Source organism: Drosophila willistoni, chromosome 3R (genome assembly GCF_018902025.1).
Source record: "Drosophila willistoni isolate 14030-0811.24 chromosome 3R, UCI_dwil_1.1, whole genome shotgun sequence".
NCBI classification, from domain to species: Eukaryota; Metazoa; Arthropoda; class Insecta; order Diptera; family Drosophilidae; genus Drosophila; species Drosophila willistoni.
Genome location: NC_061086.1, coordinates 23992350 through 24009465, shown reverse-complemented (window position 1 = coordinate 24009465; position 17116 = coordinate 23992350). Strand labels below are relative to the sequence as shown.

General features: G+C 38.8%; 4 protein-coding genes across 4 annotated transcripts; 2 read left to right on the top strand and 2 right to left on the bottom strand.

Moving 5' to 3' along the window:
• The first annotated feature begins 55 nt into the window (after nt 1-55).
• Nucleotides 56-10409, top strand: LOC6647241. The gene is made up of 16 exons (XM_002070050.4): nt 56-498; nt 971-1170; nt 2389-2486; nt 2622-2754; nt 2817-3789; nt 3851-4241; nt 4299-4518; nt 4577-4808; nt 4868-5373; nt 5432-5547; nt 5610-5736; nt 5792-6007; nt 9006-9149; nt 9210-9389; nt 9454-10040; nt 10103-10409. The coding sequence occupies exons 1-16, from the start codon at nt 468-470 to the stop codon at nt 10350-10352; spliced, it is 4404 nt and encodes a 1467-aa protein (XP_002070086.1). The 5' UTR covers nt 56-467; the 3' UTR covers nt 10353-10409.
• LOC6647242 (arginine kinase) lies at nt 6013-7869 on the bottom strand. The gene is made up of 3 exons (XM_002070051.4): nt 7624-7869; nt 7314-7564; nt 6013-7256 (listed from the first exon to the last, which is right to left on the bottom strand). Exons 1-3 carry the CDS (start codon nt 7630-7632, stop codon nt 6146-6148), a joined length of 1371 nt encoding a protein of 456 aa, XP_002070087.1. The 5' UTR covers nt 7633-7869; the 3' UTR covers nt 6013-6145.
• Nucleotides 10410-17046, bottom strand: LOC6647243 (probable ATP-dependent RNA helicase spindle-E). The gene is made up of 11 exons (XM_002070052.4): nt 16752-17046; nt 16446-16691; nt 14354-15084; nt 13636-14288; nt 13439-13569; nt 12791-13380; nt 12570-12717; nt 11350-12486; nt 11155-11276; nt 10832-11044; nt 10410-10774 (listed from the first exon to the last, which is right to left on the bottom strand). The coding sequence occupies exons 1-11, from the start codon at nt 16944-16946 to the stop codon at nt 10642-10644; spliced, it is 4299 nt and encodes a 1432-aa protein (XP_002070088.1). The 5' UTR covers nt 16947-17046; the 3' UTR covers nt 10410-10641.
• Nucleotides 15191-16336, top strand: LOC6647244. The gene has a single exon (XM_002070053.3). It carries the CDS (start codon nt 15232-15234, stop codon nt 16255-16257), a length of 1026 nt encoding a protein of 341 aa, XP_002070089.1. The 5' UTR covers nt 15191-15231; the 3' UTR covers nt 16258-16336.
• Nucleotides 17047-17116: the final 70 nt, after the last annotated feature.

The following is a 17116-nucleotide window of genomic DNA, read 5'->3' as shown; positions in this document are numbered from 1 at the left end:
ATAATATATATTGGTTTTTATTTTAAGAAACCGACACAAGTAATTTTCGAAACAAAATATTGGATCAACGCAAGCGGATGCTACTGTAACTGTAACGGACCAAAGAGCGGCTTTAACAGCGTCTTCTTCGTCTTTAAGTCAACAAAAGAAAGAGAGACCAAGTGATAAAGTGGGAGAGAAACCGATTTGTTTCTCATTTTGTGCTTATCAGTTGGAAACCTCCAGCAAGGCCAGACAGACTATTCCCAGACCCATTCCCAGCTCAGAGTTTAGTACAGTGTGAAACGCTGGCTGAGCGGACGCGAAAAATCATTCAGAAGATCCTCTAGTTTCAAAAAAAAAAATAAAAAAAGAAGAAAAATCGGCATTAAACAAAATATATATATTCCACAATTATATGCATATTTATCTAGTCTATGTATAACCATTCAGTGTAAAACCTAAGAAAAAAACCAAAAAGAATAAGAATGAGGCGACTCAAGTGCTCGGTGTTTATGTGTACGTAGCTAGAGATGCCTAACCTAATTGATAAACCTAAAACAAAAACGAAAAAAAAAATAAAAAACAATCAGAAATTAATTAAAGAACATGACGTAATACATATTTCATTGACAACAGGAATATACATAAATCATCTATATATGTGTGTATATATATTGTGTATATATATGTATTTGAATATTATATACATAAAAAGTATGTAATTATATGCAGGCATACATGTAATATACTATATGTGCATACATATATATGTATGTATGTATGAATGTGTGTATGTGTATGAGCAATTCAAATTGATAAAGTAAATGGAGAAATGCTATTGCTCTCAGGCCAAGCATCCATTCATCTTTTTACTAAACACATACACATACATATATATAATTTCAAAAGAGTTTATTGCCCATGTAAATCAATTTTTCTCCATCGCCCTCCCATACTCCTCCTCCCTATGTCCACCGCTCAATATCAGATTTATTCTTAATCATCGATGCCGGACAAGCCTTCAACATAATCGGCATTAACAAACAAATGCTTTACGAATATGTGGGAAATGTGTTAGTTGGAGCCAAGCCTCAGGATGAAGGACATCCCTCGCCACCCACAACAGGATGGATAGTCCGGGGCAAATTGACATTACAGCGGCAAAGTGAATTGATTATGGCAGCGGCGGTAAGTGTCATTGTTAATAAATACTTCTGAAAAGGGCGAAAAATTTAGAGTACCGGGCGTAACTAGACATTCTCCATACTCTCCATGTACATACTAAGTATATGCAATATTTTTTTTAAAATTGAAGTTCAAAATTGACACCAATTAAAATATGAAATCAGTTTATTGATTTTATTATCAATTTATACAATTCCACGAGAGGCATGCGACATTCTCAATGCCAAGACTTTTTTTTTTTGCAAAGATGAGGCACAAGAAATTGCAGATAAATTAAAAACAATTTAACCTTTCCCAGTGTTGAGACAGAAGCCCGACAGTGCACAATGAACTGAGCTCTCGGACTGTGAACTTCTTTCATTAAGGGGCAGAGCTGTCGCAGCAGATTATATATGTACATGTATGTATGTACATTCATACGTACATATGATGTATGTACATACATATGTATGTACATATGTAGATGTGTAAAGATTTAGGATAAAAATGAGTATGAATACCAATTTTCATTGCTTTGACATACCGTCTTGTGGTTGTTGTTGTTGTTGCTTTGATAGCTTCGTAACTTTAACACTAATACATCAATCCTGTATCCTGCGTCTTCAGTGCTCTTTTCTGCATCTATATACATATGTACATACATACATAATAGGATAAACCGAAATATTGTTGTTGTTACTTTGATGGCCTTTATAACTTTTAAAAACACAATACTTACTCGTTCATCTTTAGAATTTATGTACATATGTACGTTGTTGTTGTTTGTGTTGTTGTCAAAATTCCAACTAGACACACAAAAAAAAAGTATCGTCTTCAGCGCTTTTTTTAGAAATTGGCTTTGTTTTCATAGTGGCAACGCTGAACTTTGTGGTGAGATGAGGTTGCGTTGGGTGGGTGAGAAATTGTAGCGCACATCAGGGATGCCATATCGAAATTTGAAAATTACTTAGGCTGGCGCCAAAATCCGCAGGATTTTGCAAAATCCGTTTTTCCGTAGCACAATTTAGGTGAAATACGTAGATCTAAGTACTTTATATGTATATATATTTTAAAGATCTTCTTTAAAATGCGGAGATCTACGTAAACAGAGGAAGGGTTGGCATCCCTGGCGCACATTCAAAACCTTCACTTTCTCCAACAAATAAACAAACCTTACCCCCTTACCATCGCGAATAAGAGGAATCTCAATAAACCTAATCGTTGCTTCTTTCTTTTTGCCAGCTGGTTATTGACGATGTAACATTAAACAATTCGGGCGAAAAGTTTCTGCAAAACAAGGAAATGTATCCGCCATACAAACCTTTTAAGATAGTGCTCAGGTAAGTAATACATAACATTATTATATATTTATATTACTTGTAAAAAAATTGAGATGTTTTGCGTAGTAAAAATTATTAAAAAATCTATTAAAAAACTCAAAATGATGACAAGAATTTATGTATCTGCTCCAACAGTAACAACACAGGAACAATATCGCATATTATATTTAAAGAAGGTGATCCAATTTGGTCAATGAATTTTAAGAGAGCAATAGCTTCAATTTTGCAATTCCAAATGAAGTCCAGTGGTGCTTTTGTGATCGATGAGGTAATGAGTCTGATCCACGATGCTTAGAGAGTGCGTTTTTTAAGACTTTGTTTTTATTTCAGCTGGGTATTCACGGCAAATGTCAAACGGAGTATTTTATTTCAAATAAGACCAATTATATATCAATCCGTAAGACTCCAGAGTTGAAGACATGTACACCCTACTCGGAGGCTGTCCACGTGACTAGAAGTAACGTTCCACCAAATACCTGTGAATTTGATTATCAGAAGAGTGTCATTATTGGAAATGAGGCTATCTACGGCTTATTGCCACACAATGAAACGGGATATTTTCTGAGCATGGCTCATGCCAAAGGAACGACTCTTATTCATACGTTTGAATCAACGGGAGAAGCTCAATATATAAATTCCGAATTGTTACTCAACTTTCTGAAAGAAACATCCATTGATAATCCTATTGACATTGAAACCTCGATGGCTTCCGAGGTCTCCAACTTGGAACTAGAAACTCCAACCAACGATCCAACAGGCGGTCGGAATTTCCAGCAGCAGGAAACTCTTATAGCAGATGCAGCCGGTCTGCTGGATAATCTAGCCGAGGCTTTGGAAAGTACCGAGTTTAAGTTCAGTGAACCCTATGATTCCACTTTATCCGATGTGATTAGAATTCTCAGTCAACTTGATTTTGAGTCACTTAAGAAACTTTACACAGAGGTGGATATTGGTACATCGTATCGTCAAGAGACAATAAGAAATATCTTCCATGAGATTATACCACGAATTGGAACGAAGGCCTCAGTGTTCCTTACACATCATCTGGTAACGACCGACGGAAAAGTGAAACCACCAATTGCAGTTCAACTGTTAATTCCAATGCCCTTTCACATTTTTGAACTATCCGCTGAGTTGGTGCATGTGTGTCAGGACTTCCTTAAAATTGGACCTGATCGTCCCGATGTGCGACAGGCAGCAATTTTAAGCTTTGCCACTTTAGTCTACAATGTGTATGTGGCTCATGGCATTGACAAGGATCAGTTTGAAGAATATGTGCAGAAATATTTCAATCTATACCTAAGTAGGTAGTAAAAAGGTTTTTTAGTATGTTCATACATTTCTAATTGATTTATGGCTTTTAGACGATCGTGACTATGAGCAAAAGATGCTTTATCTCCAGGGACTTAGTAACTTACAATTGGGCAATGTGGCTAGTTACCTCGAACCGATTGTCTCGGATCCCAATGAGAATGAAGATATCAAGTTTATGGCTGCTTGGACGACATTAGCATTGGCCGACAGTCGTGCTGAACGCATATATGAGATTTATTGGCCCATTTTTGAGTCTCGTAATGCCAGTTTAGAGTTGAGAGTAGCCGCTGTTACACTGCTACTAATCTCTAATCCAACGGCTGCACGACTAATCAGCATTCATCGTATAATACAAAGTGAAACCGATCCACACATGATAAACTATTATCGCACTACAGTAACCAGTATATCGGAGACAACCTATCCGTGCTATCAGCATTTGTAATTATAGAATTTGCATTTTAAATTATAAACATTATAAACTTTTCAATTTTCTAGACGACGCCTTTTGTCCTATATGCATCGACATTTGCCACAAAAGCCAGAGCCGCGATATTGGGTCACTGGTAATTACATATTTGATTACAGAGATAACAAATTTGGCATTGGAGCTATGTTGCAAGCGTTTCTTGTGGGTGATCCTAAATCGGATATGCCAGTAGTGGCATATTTTAAGTTTGATACCGAGGCACTGGGAAAATTCACTGGTCAACTGGCTGTGAGTGTGAAATATAATGATAATGCAGAAATATTTAAAATACCCTTCTTTTATTCAGCTTTACATCAAAGCCCGAGGTCTTCCCGATGCCATTTTAAGTACAATAAAATCGAAAAACAACAGTGAACCATTCAGCTTTAGAAGCCTAAAGACTTTACTCTCGATGTTGAAAGCTCCAATAATTAATCCCCAAAATCTGCACATTGAGTTTATACTGCAAATGGAGGGAAAGACGGTTCTATCCTACTACTTGAATCAGCGCATGTTCCGTCAGTTGACCTATGACAATAGTAAGTGTATCTACTATCTTCTTTTATCAAGTCCAAATATAAATCTTTTGGTTTTTCAGTTCTTGATCGCCTACAACAAGTTATACGAACTGATAGTCATATCAATATGCAGACTGTACGTTGGCCCTTTATGAACAAATACTCTGTGCCGACTGTCCTGGGCACAACTGCTGATGTACTACTTCAAACGACAGTGTTGACCTCTCTTCGCGGAAACATAACCGAACATCGAACACCGCCAGCCAGTAGGCATACATTGGAGATTGATGCGAGATATTCATCGTATGCATCGGTGTGCAGTCGCAGCTATAATCCATTTTTGAATTTGGATCATGAGATAATACGGGAACAAGGTTTCCTTATTTACATTCCGTTTAGCATTGAATGGAATCGCAATGAAAATGGAGCAAATGGCTGCACCAGATACTCCTTTATACGCCCTCAAAATCTAACAAGTGGTCTGTCGTTTAAATCGCGGGCAGTGACTAAAACACGAGGACTTATAACTAAGACAGCAGCGGGTCTATTTGAAGAAATAATGCTACCAGAGAGAAATCATGAAGTGGTAAGTACATGGTGTATTTTTTTCCGAATTTAAATATGCTATGTAACTTCTTTTATAGTTCCAGCTTTTTAGCTATGATGTACCAGATTTAGGCGTGAAGTTGACCGTCAATACGAACCTTAATGAATTGGTTAAATATCGTGGAATGCTTTTAAAATCAGAGTTTATAGAGAAGTACATTGTTTATATATATCGCCAAATATGTTTTTTTATGTTTTATCCCTTATATTTTCTAGTGGCTTCTCGCGAAATATGGCTCTAAGTATTCTGATGTATATATTTGGTTTTACCCAGTTAAGTTCCATTCATCTTGGTCATGACCGTAATTTCACTTTGCTGATGTTCAATGATAATGCCACTAGGGTAAGAATAAAACTAACTCGATTGGTATTCGGACTGATATGTTCTTTATTCTCAGGTTGATGGCAACACCTGTGTCGAAGATGTTTTGAACACTGCCGATTTGCAGGGCAAACAAATTACCTTTACTCTCCATCATACCGACTTGACACATAATGTAGAGGCTGTGCATAAATGGAACGTCTCATTAGACGTACAGACATCAAAGAAATCCAGTTGGTTTAAAATAATTGGAAAGATACAACGCAATACCAAGGACAATGATGACTGGAAAGTAAGTTGTAGTTATTAGTACAGGACAAATTTTATTTAACCGAAATATGCGTGTGAATTTGTTTGTAGGAGAGGGGAAAGAGAATGTATTGACTGATCTAATCTGAATCATTCACAAATGTATGATTTGACAAGTGGCTTAACCTTCTTGTCCAGCTATTTCCAACTCCTCCTCAGCATTTATCAAAGCCACAATGCCATCTTGAAGAGACTTAACTAACTCAAATTCCGTGAAGCCAAGACGTCGCTTATTGGAAATGTCCATAACTCCGTCTTCAATGGCTGTGTGCTCACCACCCGTACCGCGTATCTGCAATTGCAGTTCCTCAGCCATGGCTGCCAATCGATCAGGATCCTTGCCCAACAATGGCAAGCGTATGTGAACCGAAGCTCGCAAAGTAGTGCCCAAATTGGTGGGACAAGCACTCAAATTGCCATACCGTGGATGACGAGCAAATGTCAAGCTTTTCTCCAGCTCTTGCAATCCATTGACTAAACGATTGTATACATCACCCAAGTCGCCACATTGAGCCATGGAAATGATGCGCATATGATCCTCTTCATTAACCCAAATAAGAAAAGTCTCTGCTGGATTATGATAAACTCCACGGCCTGTGGGCCAGAAACGATAACAACCCGCTGTGGTCAGGTACTCATCGCCACGCTGAAACAGGATATGCCGTTTCACCATTTCCTGTTGGGTCTCGGCATCCAGATCAGCCAGTGTAATATAACTGCCAATATGTTCGCCATCCATTGTTTCGGTTGCAGCACGAACACGGTCCTCCACCTCGATAAACTGTTTCTCCGTCAATTTGGGGAAAAATGGATAACCCTCAATATTCCTAGCAATGCGAATGCGGGTCGATAAAATGTATTTACGTTCCGCATCCAAGTTTTCAATTTCATCTACGTTTCCCCAGTCGGTGTCCTTTTGCAGTACATCCGAATCGTTATCCTCTTGGCCATGATATTCCTTAATAATGGGATCAAAAAGTTTCCCAAATACATCATAACTCTCCACATCAGCAGCATAGATGCCAACAGTCGAGTCATGATGCTCGAATCCAGAAACCGCACAATCATAGAGATATGCCTCTACAGGTGCTGATGTGGTCACAAGCATATATTCCTCCAGCAGTTCTGGGGTTAAATATTTGCGTAAAAGCGACGAGACATTCTCCTCGTCATCGGTCAAAGACTTATAACCAGCCATAGTGAGCTCCTGGTATTCCTCTGGTGATTTTTTGCTGTTTTGCAATTGGCGTTTATAATTAATCTTTCGATAAAAAGCTTTTTTAACTCACATTTGGCCCCTCAGGCGTTCCAATTCCTGTTCTAGTCGGGCTATAGACGTCTTGGCCTCCTCTAGATCATTTTTCATCAGATCGTACTGTGCATCATCCGGACAGCTTTCACACATAAATTTCCGTACAAATCTTATGGCATCTTCGGGTTTGTTTTGCTCTTCATACAGCTTTATTAAGGCCTTACTCAAAGCATCAATGACACCGGCTCTTTCAAGATATTTGCGATATTGCACGCGTTTCGATTCAATCTGTCCAAATGTTTAAATAAATTTCCATATTTTTTCATATATATTTTGTAATTGCTTACCGAAGTCATCCTATAGTTTATCAGAAAATAAATTTAACGAGAATTTTTGTTGGAAAACGCAAAGCAAATTGGAAAGAAGACAGTCGAAAAAAAAACTCTTGGACACTTGCGTTTTGAGATTTTTGTTCACACGTTCACAGAAAAATTGGAGAAAATTTTTATTTAGATTATTATTGAAATTTCCGTTCCCGATGGGAGAAATGCGTCCTAACTGTATCGTAGCTGACTGCCTTCTGAAATGTGTAGCCAAACGTATTGATCAAACTGGGGTGGCATACGAGTTCCAGTCTACTTTGTTACTTTTTTTTTTGTTTTTGGTTTTAGTTATGTTTTGGGTAATGAGACAGGTGCGGATACAAGTGTATGTATGAGTATGAGAATGAGCACTCTTGCTGGGGGAATCTGGGGCAAGATTTCTGTGAAAGTGCTTGAGTGAAAAATGTTTGTTAGAGCAGACGCAGAAAGGACATGACAAGGACTTGCAGACACAGACTTGTCGAAAGGCGGCGTAGGACGTGTGCTAATCGTTAACACAGCTGAGTTGTTGTGGTTAACTGCCGTGCCGTTTCGTCATGGCAATATGGAGCTCGCTCCTCTAGTTTACGTTTACTTCAGTTACCTATTGTTGCCCAAAAAGTCAAACGAATAATACAAATAATAATAGGTAATTAATCTCTTAAGTCACTCCATCAAAATTGATATTAAGTAGCATAAATTTCCCAATATTTAAAGAATTATTTTACAACATTTAGTCGACTATTTTTCTACTTCTAGTTAACAACTAATGAGCATTTTTTTCTTAGAGCGACTTAACATTTGTTTGTTGAAGAACAGGCAGATACATACAGTGGAGGCCATGAATTTAAGACGTGTGTTTTTTTTTTTACTTTAGTTCTGATTTTTTCGGCTCCTAAATTACATAATGGAATAATTTTTTCTGCAATTTGTTGGTTATTGTATTTAGACGATGAACCGTAAAAATAGTCTTCATAGTTTAATCCGTTTTTTTTTTTAAAAGAAGAAAAGTCAGTTTTTTGGGCGCATATATTTAAGACCTTTTTGCTAAAATCTTAAAAATTACAGAAGAAGTATTAGATCTAGCAAAACTTAGATAAACTGCATACCACAAATAGTTAATTTAGCCACAACTTTCGATTTGCAGCCAATTGAAAATCTGAATTTTGTATGGAAATATTTTGGTCCTTTAGGCGAGGCTATTTTGCGACACTAGTTTGTACTAAAGAACTTTTTTCCTTGAACTACCAAAGAAAGTGAATTGAATTTCCCGTCGAATGACAAATTTTTCATTAAAATCGGATAAAAATTATATATATTTTTTTTCCTGTACATATTTAGATAAAAATAATTGTTTCTTGTTTCAGGCCTGTACAAAGTTAACATACGAGCCGTTGGTTTTTACAAAACGACCACACACCCTGAATGGTTATGTTGTGTTTGGTCTCGCCACCGAGGTGGCAGAATGTCCGGAAAGTGGTTCCACTATGCAGTTTGCAGCACGAGCAGGCGTACGTATGAAACGTTTTAAGCCGGAAAATATAATTTGAATTATTGTTATATGCTTTAAGCCCTCGGAGCATGCTCATGCCTTTTTGCGTTCGGATAAGATCTCGCTGACCGATACGGATTTCTGTCCCAAGGAAGTTCTGAAATTCTCACCCATTCCGACGTCAAAATATTGCAAACGAAGTAACTTTGAGAATTTCACATCTATTACACAATACGATATGGACCTAAAGTTTAACAACGTAAGCAAAAATAACAAATTTGTGCTTTAAGTTAAATATTTTGCCTATTCATTCACAATGGTAGATGCCCGCCTGGTTTGAATTATGGTCGACTAGATTGGATCATTTGGTTTCGGCCTTATCGGCCCATAAAGTTAACTCCTTGCATATGAGTCAGGAGATAAATATCACAATGCATACACCGCACGACTATTTTTGGATAAATGTGGAGGTGAATGGGGTTAATTGGCGGATCTATCACATTCCCTTCCTCTACAAATTGGACTCCAAATTCGATGCCTCACACGAGCTCACTTACGACTCGGGTCTAAAACGTTCCTGTTCGGTTATCAATGGCATGATAAATACATTTGATGATTATCTCATCAATCTGCGTGAGATTATCACTAATCCAAAGTGCTTAACACTGCTGGCGGCTGATTGTTCATCGCAGCCTAAAATGGCAGTTTTCCTAATGCCAACATCAAGTTCTAGCAATTATGGTCTACGTGTCCACATTGGACAGAATTACTTTAACTTCAACTCAAGACCAGGCAATATTAGTCTGGCGACCAATGACGATCCAGTTTTTATCTATCTAAATGGAAATCAATCGCATAATGTAAGGGACCAACCCTACCAATGGCCAGAGACTAGCGACTATGATTTTCGGTAAGTTAAATGTTATTTCAAATACCGATAAATAAATATCTCAACAAATACTTTTTTTGCAGAGTCGAGCTTAATGAGCAAAACATTCTAATTGTGGAATGCTCTCAACTAAGTGCCACAATTCAATTTGATATGTATAATATTTTGAATTTCGAAATCTTTGGCGTTAACAAGCGTCAAATTTGTGGTCTATGCAGCAAACCTCTCAATCGCATGCAGAACTATACGCTATGTGAGGATGCTGCCATAGAGAGCAGCAATCCGTTGGCAGCAACAACTGGATTAATCCAAAATAAATCTGCAGCGAATTAACACATGGCAACATGGTAGAAACAAAAGTTAATATATAAATAATATTTTACGAGAAAATTTCTGTCTTTTGATTTGCATTTTATATTTGGTAAGAAATTAAACTAAAAAAATAACCTTTTCAGCGGTATATCAAGTGTTAAAGAAATTAAATTAACTAATTATCATATTCATATTTCGTAAATATAGTAGGAGTTAAATTCGTTAAGTATGCTTTTTCCTTGGATAGGATAGAAACTGAGTCAATCATTGTTTTTTTTATATCTGCGTCAAGTTGCGTCAAGCGTCAAGCTTAGTTATCCTGAAATCCAATTTGCTTCTCGCGATCGCGATGCAATTGACTTAGTAAATGCAGCCGTAGCTGGCTAACAGTCTCGAGTCTTTGATTGCAGAGCTTACAGTCTAAGGGCTGTAAAACGCCATCGCTAAAAATAACAAAATATATATGTAATATAAGTATTTCAATTAATTCAATGACTTACAAAGTACGCCAACTGTATAGTCGCTTGCAATTCTCCTGCAATACCAATCTAGCAGTCGTATCCTCGTTCTGTAATTCTGGTATTGTATGCATTGGGAATATCGCACGTTTGCCGTAAGGCTCTGACTGGGGCTCCAGATTGTCCAATTTTTCCCAAACATTGTCCAAGTTGCTGCTATGGGGCTCAATATAACAACGATCCTTGCTTAGAAGCCTAGAAAAAAACCAGCGTTAACCATATTAAACTTTGTTTTATCTCTCTTATGCTAGTTTTATCACTTAATTAAGTTAAGTTCATAGTTAGGTCATGTTAATGAAACTCACCGGCTAAGCAAACAACGTAACTGATTAAACACTATGCTTCGATCACCTTCAGACACTGCTGGTGCATCTTCTCCTTCATATTTAAAGAAAATGGTATCAATATTATAGCGCATTTGATTAATCTGAAAATGATAAAATCACAAAACCCCATTTTAATCAGATTTTCCAACAGTTTGTATAATAATGAATGCTTACCAGGCGCACGTCATCTTCAAGTAGATTCACATCCAAGTTCATCACTACGTCATGATCTTCATAATAAGGCTCCATTGTTTCGGGGTTATAACCCAAACCAGCTAAAAGGCTAACAAATTTCGTACATTCCTTGTTGCATTTAATTTGTACAGTGGGGCAAAAAATGAGGGCCATTAAAGCACCGAACCCGTGGGTATTGGGCATAACCGTAGATCCTCGTACAGTTAAAACTTGATTATTATTACTAGTCGTCACAGAGGCAGAAACTATTAACTGATCGTGTCGGTCTTGCGGATTGGAATCAAGCAAAACTGAATTCACTGAAAGTGGATCGATTCGAACTGTTTTACAAGCACTTGCTCGGATAGTGGAGAACATGGAGGCCTCTAGGGGACTATAGGGCCCTTTCAAACGTACAACAGTTTGGCATTTGTGCATCGGCGGTGGTGACAAATCCGCATCCTGTGGTAATCGACTTACTCTTAAGTATTCCTCATTCACCTGCTTACGCTCCGCTCTTGGAACATGGAAGCTACGTTCCTGTTTCCGCAAACGGAAATCATGATCTTGTATTGAAGCAAAGTCCTCATCGGAGCGCCGTGCGTAGTTTTTCTCTACCAGTTTATCGTTAAGAACTCCCTCCCGCATTTTAATGAAAACAGCAGCCACATTATTAACCAGAGAGTAGATCTCCATTTCAACTCGTCCATCCATGGCTATTTTGCGGACCATTTCGTTAGCCTTTATCGGCCAACGGTTATAGTTGCTGGTCAGGGCAGCAGGCTGCACCAGAGCGAGGCGACACTCAAAGCAACGTGGCGGCAAATCATCATATTCTCGCTTCAATTGGTTGGACATGAAACGTAATTGATCCATTGGCACTACAGCGATATCACCGTAGTCAATGAAACGCACACGGAACTTGGGATACTGATGGCTGTGCGTTTCCACTCTGATTACCTGGGCACGCTGGAAATCATCGACACGTTTGGCCAACAGCTTTAAATTTTTGGTTATAGATCCGGCATCAACGACATAATGGCTTAGATTCTTCGGCGAATTTATATGCTCGGACATGTTGGTTATGGAATCAGCCAATTCGAGCGGTTGGAAAAAGAATTTGCCACAGCTGACAATCTACGGAATGCAATAATTTAAATACGGGTGGTTAGTTATTTCAATTTTTTGGCCAAATTTGTTTAAATTTTCAAAATATTTACATGTGTTATGTATCCAATCATATTTTTGTCATATACTGAAGGTAAGGCCATAAGTCCGGCATTAAAAGGCTTTGAGGGTGGATGCCACTGACCTTCAATAACAGTTCCAATCTTGTTTTCTTGCACATACTGAATAGCGTGTGGGAGCCTAGAATGACGAAAAAAAATTAATAGACATTAAGGCGAAAGCAAAAGTTTAAAAATCGTGATAAAAGACTCACTCCATGACACGTATAGGGCGATATTGTTTGCCTATGCGTAGTCTGACAGCCTTGTAAACATCTGTTAATATACGTCCAGGCACTTGGATCAAGTTTAACTGATCCATCTCATCTTCCGTTTGCTTAAACGTTACAAATATCTTCTCCGAACCGACCTGAAAATTGACATCCATATTTTCTGGTGGTATTTTCGCCTCCGAAAACAAATCTTTTATGCGACGTGTATACAACTCGCCCATATAGCGTGGCTCAAAATGGGTGAAATATACAGTGCGACAAGGATCGTAGCCACCGAGGACTTGGTACGTATTACGACCATAGTCCGGATTGAATTTATTTGATCGGATAAAATAATTTGGATAAAATGCACCAGCAATAAGAATCTTAAGTATGAGTGCGCGTTCGCGATCATCCTTAATTTGACACGACTGTAACTGCACGGGGTGAAGCCGTAGTTTATTGCAACGGTACTGCAGTTCCTGGACTAGCAAATGCATCTCCTTCAGAGATCGGAGCGAAATATGATAACGTCTGGCCCATTGAGCTGCCGACTCCTGCATTATGCGATTCTCGCACATGTTCAAATAGGTCTAAAGAGCACAAGTTATTCGTATTTATTTACACGGTTGAGTCTTTAATTAAACTTACCTTATAAAAACGCCAAATGGCCACCAAATCCGATGAGGAACCATCTGCAAAGACATAGTGCATCCAATAAGCTTCATAACTTTGAAAACCTGCTTCCTGTAGATACAGTCCACGCACAGACAAACCGGCAGCTAAAAACAAAATTTCAATATTTTTATTGACTATTAAGAAGCATGGAAATAAAAATTGTATCTCACCCATAACAATAGCTTCATCTAGACAATTGAAGACATAACCCAAGAGAACCAAACGACTTAAACGGATATCTAGTGGCAATCTAGTCATTATGCTGCCCCAAGGAGTAAGATCTCCATCTAATTCTACATAGTTGCCATCCACAGTGGGATATAAGGCGCCAACCTCTTTTAACAATAAGATAGTATTTCTAATGTCCGACAATTTTGGCGGCGATAGCGCCAATGCTAACATTTCGATCGGTGGCCCCATATTTAATTCTTTGGCCTTCAAAACAGAACTCTCTAATGGTGAGCGTAACATCTCCGGTACGCCGAACTCAAGCATATGTTTCATGTAAAATGATTTGGGGACCATTCTATAGACACGTCCGCTGCGCAAGCGACCCACGCGTCCGGCTCGCTGTCGGCAATTTGACTTGGAAGCCCACACCAAACGCAATGAGCTGAAATTGGTGGCCGTATCCGTGACAAGCACTTTTGCAAGACAAAAGTCAATTACATATGACACATCGGGCACAGTTATTGAGCTCTCGGCAATGTTGGTTGTCAAAATAATCTTGCGATAGCCAACAGGCGGCGAGGCAAAGACATCTCGCTGTGAATCGGGAGTCATTAAAGAATGGCAGCGTATTATGCTAACCTTTAATGCAGGACTGAGACAAGAAATCGGTAGATCAGATTAGTTAAATATTAACTTATAAATAATCTATGTACATACTTCTCTTGCATCACATGATCAATACTCTCGGCCATGTTGTCAATTTCATTTATTCCTGGCAAGAAAATCAGTACTGAACCAGTCTTTAGGTTTTCTTCGTAGCTACGTTGGGATTGTCCTTCAGTCCTACGTTCCATATTGTCAATAACCAATAGAATTTTAATAGCTGCCGAATATCCATGTGATCCCATGCCCGGCTCATCTGGATTAGGCTGGTCTTCTTGCCATTGCATATTTTTTAATTGATCTCGATAAAACTTTACTAAAGGATATTTACGTCCGTGACTTGCATTTATCACCGGAGGAATGCCATTTTTAGTCGCAAAATATTGAACAAATTCACGGCTATCTATAGTCGCTGACATAAGAATAACTTTGACGTGTCGCGAATTGGTGGCCAATAGACGGCGAACCACAATAAGCAAGAAGTCCATTTCCTGATCACGTTCATGCACCTCATCCAGGACAATGTGGGTGTAGTGAGTCAAGGTCTTATGATTAATCAAAAAGTTTAGCAGGACTCCGGTGGTGCAGTAGAGAAGCCGTGCATCCTCTGAACCTGATTGGCGATGCAAACCCACTTGATAACTGCATACAGTACCGGGCTCCCAGTGACGCTCTTGACTGACACGGTTTGCTATCGAGATGGCTGCTATCCGTCGAGGCTGCGTCACCACAATGTTGCAGTATTGCCGATTTTGATAGGCTTCATCTATTATGTATTGCGGCACCTTGTAGAGCGGGAAAAATTCAAATTAAATTTATCGATAGAGTCAAAAACCGATAGCCCCATAGTCAAATCGATAGATTCTAATTTACAGTGTTGTGTAACGTACTCATAACTTGAATGGAAACATTAAACAATTGCCGATGCTCCCATGGAACTGAATGTTTACCACGATTGTTGGCAACTAGTGCAGCGCTTCCATCGGCTAGCAGAGGAGTTGCAACATGCGGAATTTGAGCTGTTTTGCCGTTGCTGGCGAGAACTTCAAATGCAACACATCTACTCTGCCCAGACGAATCACATCGAGGTGGTGTCCACCACTCTATCAGCCTTGCATGTCGGCAAACGGGTCGCCTGCAGCTGTCGTCCTAATGGTCAAGAATTTCAAGCTTCCCGTGCCCAACGTTACGCCGGAATATATCTGCTCTACGTGATATACAATAAGCAGCCTACGCAGAATTTTGCAAAAATCGAAGTTTCACCGAGTACCTGGGACACCCTTACGAGATATTTTAGAGAATTGGAGAAGGAAGAGAACCCAAGGAAAGATACCATGCAGGCTTGCTATATCTTTACCAATCTTTACCAGCATCAAGCATTCCGTTTTACCGCTCTAGACTATGCTCAAGGTTTGGACAATCTTATTTCCTACGACCGCTTAGAAAGTATCGTTGGGTCCAAAGGGTACAAACAACCAATACGTCCAGCTCATGGACAGATTGGTCTTGAAGAGGATCTGAATGAGTTACGTGATTTGTATAGAGCTAGTGGACCATTTTGTCAACTGGAGGTGGCATATAATAAGCAAAAACATGAATTGGCTAAACACAATAATGGGGCATTGCCACCCACTCAGATCTTTAGCCAGTTACGAGAAACCTTTGATGAAATTAGTCACCTATTAGGCGATCAAAATGAGGAGCCTTGCTCCTCTTCGGCTATATCACAATCGGTGGGTCAAGGTGTAGTGCGTCAACGAGTTCGTCATAAAGCGATGTACGGTGCGGAGGATGCAAAAACGGAATCTTCATTGGAAAACTCGGATGACTTAAGTCAAACAATGTTGGCACAACGACGCATGTCTTCAGCCACAATATTTGTCCGACAATTACCTATGGAGGTCGCCCAAGAGTACCAGCGAGGCGAGGACAGTGATGATGAGGAAGCAGATTCATAGGTGAAACTATATTAGACAGACTCTGACTCTCCTCGAATTACAAGTTATTTTAAAAATATAAATAAATATTTCAATGAGATCTGTTTTGGTTTCTTTCTTTGCTTTTGCTGAACTAAAAAAATTAAAACCGCCAAAACGACCGTTGCAAGAAATGTTTCACCTGTGAATGAACCAGTTCATTAACTCACCTGAGTAGTTTTGCCGCATCCGGTCTCACCTTTGAGTATGACAACAGTGTTCTCTCTAATAGCTTTCATAATTTGATCGCGTTGAGTATAAATTGGCAAAGTCTTGTCACGATTCAAATCGAAATAATATTTTGAATAAAACTCCTCATCTAATCGCAGATCAGGCGCTTCATAGCACTCTTCGTTGTCGGAATCAATGTCATCCAAAGTGCGATTTCGTTTGGCAGCGCTTCCACCGATTCCGAGCTTTAAACAAAACAATTGAAAACGCAATCTCAGCATAAATTCCTTTGTGAATTTACTTACCGACTCGAGGTTTTGCTTTTCGCGGTCGACTATTTCCTTGACATATTCAGTGCCGAGATTCTCTTGTTTAGGTGGCTTCGTCTTTTCCTTTTCTGTGCCTAGACCGACAAAGTTGGAAGAAATACATCCTTTTGGAGCTTCAGTGCGTTTAAATTCCTTTGAAAAGTCAAAGAATCCCATTAGATCTTCATCCATTTTGGAAAACAAATGAAAACCACGCTACGCTAAGCACTCTTCAAAAAAAAAAAACACTATACAGTAACTTCTGCGTAATTGAGAATGTTTTTTTTTTTTGTAACCCATTAGTCGGAGACGAAAACCATTATTTAGGCATTTTAAGCGCCATTGAGGGTATTACGAAAAAA